Raw genomic sequence first — 5222 nt, forward strand, 5'->3', positions numbered from 1 at the left:
AAAAAAAAAAAGAACCACAAAGAACGATTCTGTTCGTACATCTTTATTAAAATGACATGATATATAGATAAACACATGGATGAAAAAGAAGAAGAAAAAAGAAAAAAAAAACCAAACAATACTATTTCACAGTTAGTAAACAGGGGTCTACTAAGGAAGAGAAATCCTGCTCTCGTGGGGGCTGGAAAAAAAAAAAAAAAACAATGTATACCAATATTAGCAAAGATTAAAGAAAAAATTTCTTTTCTTCAGTACTTTTTTCTACATATTCCCCCTTCTACCACACTGTTGTATCTTATTTTTATTTTTTTTTCTTGGCCTTTCCCCTGTACCCAATTTCGTACTTTCCATTCGGAAGCACTTGGACACCAGATTAGCCCAACATCAAACCCAATTTCAAACTGAAAATGGCCCACTCACAGAAACACAAGGTGCCTTTTTTTTTTTCTTTTCTGAAGAATCAGCTACCTCTTCTCTGATATTTTTGCGAAACCGCATTTATGGGATTTCTTTTTTTTTTTTCATTCTTGTATATAAGTATATATATTATATATATGTATATTTTGTTTCACACGCTTAACGTTTCCCTGATCTTCGGTTTTTTTTCTTTTGCTTTCCTATTTAAGAGGATGCCCTCTTAACAATTAGGTTCTCCTTTTTTTTTTCCTTTTGGATCTCCTCCTTTATTCCATATTTCTCAGCAAACAATGACGGAAAGAAGAACTTCAAAGAGATAAGAAAACAAGTGAAAAATCATAATCCGAAGAAAGATACAAACAAAAAAAAAAAGGAAGAAAGGAAGAAATGACAATACAACTGTAAAAACAGACCCTTCATTCAGTGGGAGTACTACACATCGACCACAAGAATCTCAGCACTGTTTATATTCTCACATTCCTCTTATTATCTCGTCATTTGAGTTTGTGCTGTTTTATTCTTCAGTTTTTTTTTTTTTTTTTCTTAAACGTTATTCAGTTTGTATCGAAAAAAAAAGGTGATTCCACCAGAAACCGAAAAATGAAAATAAGAAGAAACGAAAATAATACAGAACGTCTTCAGAAACTAAAACAATAATAATACAAACATGAAAGAGAAAAAAACAAGTACTGAGGAAAACAAAATAGAATTAGCAACAGACTTTTTTTTTCTTGATTCTTTTTCGGGAGGAAAGGAATTAAGAGAGTATGGATCGTTCCTTCTGTAAAAAAAAAAAAAAAAAAAATAAAAANATAAAAAAAAAAAAAAAACACATGGTGAGGGTCACTCGCTTTTTTTTTTTCCTCCCTTTATTTTTTACTCTTTATATTATTTGGAAGACAGTTTCTTTCTTTCCTTAACGTACTTTATCGTTCTACTACTATATATTCACATGAAAATAAATACAACGAGAATCTTCTTGGTAGAAACATGTTCCCTTTCCTTTAGTATAGTCACGAGAACGGATCCCTCATTACATCTCTAAAAGAAAAAAAAAGAGGAAAGTAAAGACCCCTGCGAAAAAAAAAAAAAAAAAAAAAAAAAAACAAATGTGGATCATTACAACGATGCCTTCTTTTTTTTTCTATTAACTTTTTTTTCTCTTACTTTTAGGGAAGAAAGGATATTTGGAAATATGTGTCAGATAAAGAAACCCAAAACACACCCAAGAACATATATATATATATATATATATATATACGCACATAGACAATGGAAAGTTCCGTGTCACTAGCAAAAAAAAAAAAAAAAAAAAAAAAAACGACCTTCTACCGAACTGTGTGAAGGCAATAAATCATAAACCTATACATAACTGTTTGTTTCAGGGAGTACAAAAACACTGCACCAGCACCACTTCCCTTTTTTTTATTTATTAACTTCTCTTTTTCCTCTTTTTTCCCCCTTTTTTTTATTTGTTTTCTACGGGTGGGAAAGGGGTCGTGAGTCATTTTATGACCACTTATCCCCTCCCCTGCTCCTCAGAGAGATTAGGAAATTACAATTCACATACACTCCTTTTCGAACAGACATGAAGAAAAACCATAAAAGGGAAAAATCATATCAGTTTTCCGGAAATGCAATTCTTAGTTCCCAATCATGATACTATAGAAACAGGATCCGGAAAAGAAAAGAAAAAAAAAGACAGGAATAAAAAGAAGAGAAAATAAAAGGAACACCTCTATGGAAATTTGGTCCTAATGGTTATGGAGTCTTTATTAGTCTAATTTTCCCTCCCATTTGTTTACACACTGCTTCCATAGTGTTGTCCCTAGCACGGATTAGAGACATGAGTCGTGGAGTTAAGGTGATATCACAGAAAAAAAAAAGAAAAAAAAAAAAAAAAAAAAGCACACAACAAACAAACAAAAAGCAGTTCATAATATACTTTTTTTTTCTCTCTACTTCTATGGAGAATACTCCTCTGAAGTAATTTTACAGCGTTGTGCCAAGCTTTCACGGTATAAGTTATTCTCAATGAGATTCCGATTCACAGTACTTCCATCAACACGCAAAACCTCCACGTTACTCGAAAAAACTACACTGCTTGGGCGATGAGTTGGTGTAGAATTCATATCATTAGATGCAGATCCTGCATCTGTACGGATGATGGCATCGCTCTCTTTTCTCCTCCCATTTACACTTTGGTTTTTGAAATCTGGTAAATCGTTGAAGAACAGCTGCCGGCGGGACTCCACCGCTGCGCCAGGTAATGCGGGAGGTACAGCAACAGCGGCAGAGTCAGTAGGAGAAACAGTAGTAGTAGGACTGACGTTTGAGTGTATTTGATTCCGATGTAAGGTGCACTGACCGGTATTATTGCTGATGTTAGGAAGAGAACACAGACCGTTCCTGGTCCCTGCCGTGTATGATTTCTGCGACCCCGTCGTTTTCACTATTCTCTTCTTATGCGAGGAAGAGGCCAACGACGAGAGTGAGGAGAAGGATGAAGTAGGATAGGAAGAAGTGGAGGTAAAGTATGAGGAGGTGGCAATAACACGAGAAGGATAAGAAGAAATGGACGTAGAAAGTGTTGGCAGTGACACACAATACGATGATAACGTCGACGGACTGTTCTGTGTATTTTTTCCAACAAACCCTCTCTTAGGAAAAAGCAACCAAGGATCATCTTTTGGACTAATGGAGGCCCGGCGCTTTGCTATCTTCTCACTACATCCTCGTTCCTTTTCCATACCGCTGGGTAGTCCTTCCAACCCCTGATAGCCGTCATTCGGAGGAGGATTGATGCGAGTTTCAGTACTGCTAGTGTTGTTACTACTGATGATAATATTATTGTTCGTGTTGTTAGTGGTGTTATCTTCAACGCTAACCGATACTGAATCTGACACTGTTCGTCCACAGTTTGCGTTTCCCATTTTATCTCGGTCTTATTATTTACAACACCAAGTTAGGCGCTATCTCTTTTTTTGTTTTAGTGATTTCCTAGCCACCTTCCTTGAACCTTGTTTTCGCAGTAAAAAGAAGAGAAAACACACCATATAAATAATTATTTCGTAAGACAAGGAAACGAAAAAAATAAAATAATAAGTACACAAACTACTTTGCCATTAACAACCATCAATCTTCTTTCACTTCTTAATATCCATGGTTTTGCCATGCATTCCATTTTTTTTCTTACCCCTTTACCTTTTCCAAACCCATCATAATCCTTTTCCTTTTTTTTTAACCTCTTCCAAATCATCGTTTTGTTTTTTTTTTGTTGTCTTTGACTTCCTTTTTCTTTCTGTTCTTTTTCTCCCTCTCTTACTCCCGCAGAAACACAGAGGCGTAATAAAAGGATGTAAGAAACAGTCTATGAGAAAGGCAAAAAACAAAAGAAATAAAGAGACAAAGGAGCGGTTAATGCACCATTCACACACTGAGTCTGTTCACCCATGTTTCGTAGGTCTCACCGGGGTCACGCTCACGGCAAATCTCAACGATTCCCGTCTCCCCTTGCTGCATCACAAACAGGAATGGAATTGTGGCAATGTTGAGTAATGGATGGGTGCGGTAGGGATATTCGGGATTGCCAAGGTAGACGGAGCGCTCAAGAATGCACTGAACGAACACCACACGGTGCGCCTTTCGTGCTGCCTGCACAGCCCGACACACCATCGGCTCCGCGCGCACGCATGGCGGGCACCAGGACTTGTGCGTCATACGATCGGATGCGCCCTTAAAGAGCAGCACGAGCACATCGCCTCGGGCCAATCCCGCCTTCGCCTTCGCCAGCGTGACGTCGAAGTCGCGTGGGGAGACAACAAGGAAGTTGTCAACATCGTTCGCCGGTCCGAGGATCGTCTCTGTTGGCGGGTGGGAAATATAATGGGCGTGATATGCCGCCGCCTCTGCAGCCTCCCCGTCCAACGCAGTTCCACGCACCACCGGTCGGAACGTCTCAGACTCCCGCATGAGTCGCACCACACGCGCCGTTCCATTACCGCCAGCGACAACGCGATGATAGAGGCCACGGGGAATCACCACCATATCACCCGGCTGAGCCTCAATGCGAATCCATCGGTCCTCCACATCACGTACATCCACGTAGACAAGACCGCTTTCCACGAGGCGCATCTGCTCATCCAAGTTGAGGTGCTCCTTTAGTTCATCCGCTGATTCTGAAGTGAGAGTTACCTCCTCGTACTTCTTGTAACCCAGGTTCCAAGCAAGATGCTGTAACACTGTGCGGCCCTCGTCATCTTTCGGGTGTCGTTCGTGCAATGTCTCAGGCTTCAGGCGACGTGTGTAAACACCGCACGCCTCCTGATGTTCTTCCGACAGCGGCACATCAGGTGAGCAGTGGTTTGGGGTAGCAATATTGGCCTCTTTTGTGTCAAGCACCCATGCGGAACTCATCTTTGAAATATAATATGCAACGTAAGTGTAATATTATTTATATCAATAATTTTATCCTTCCTTTTCTTTTTGTTTTGTAATAAGTAAAAATCAGAGGTTCAATAAATAATATCCTTTGTTATTGATGTTGCTGTTGTTTTTACTATTCGTTTGATCTAAAAAAAGATGCAAATAATTTGAAAGACATAACCAAAATAAAGGAAAAAAAAAAGAAAAAAGAAACAAGTAGTGCACGCAAAAAATAAAATAATAAGTACACAAACTACTTTGCCATTAACAACCATCAATCTTCTTTCACTTCTTAATATCCATGGTTTTGCCATGTATTCCATTTTTTTTCTTACCCCTTTACCTTTTCCAAACCCATCATAATCGTTTTCCTTTTTTTT

At 38.5% G+C, this 5222-nt stretch overlaps 2 protein-coding genes across 2 annotated transcripts; both read right to left on the reverse strand.

The window, feature by feature from the left end:
- Positions 1-2381: 2381 nt before the first annotated feature.
- On the reverse strand, positions 2382-3350 carry TM35_000052760 (uncharacterized protein; the record flags this gene model as incomplete). The annotated part of the gene is made up of 1 exon (XM_029022931.1): positions 2382-3350. One exon carries the CDS (start codon positions 3348-3350, stop codon positions 2382-2384), a length of 969 nt encoding a protein of 322 aa, XP_028885746.1.
- Positions 3351-3846: 496 nt separating this feature from the next.
- TM35_000052770 (1,2-Dihydroxy-3-keto-5-methylthiopentene dioxygenase) lies at positions 3847-4833 on the reverse strand (the record flags this gene model as incomplete). The annotated part of the gene is made up of 1 exon (XM_029022932.1): positions 3847-4833. The coding sequence occupies one exon, from the start codon at positions 4831-4833 to the stop codon at positions 3847-3849; it is 987 nt and encodes a 328-aa protein (XP_028885747.1).
- Positions 4834-5222: the final 389 nt, after the last annotated feature.

Source organism: Trypanosoma theileri (genome assembly GCF_002087225.1).
Source record: "Trypanosoma theileri isolate Edinburgh chromosome Unknown TM35_Tth_5_V1, whole genome shotgun sequence".
NCBI lineage: Eukaryota > Euglenozoa > Kinetoplastea > Trypanosomatida > Trypanosomatidae > Trypanosoma > Trypanosoma theileri.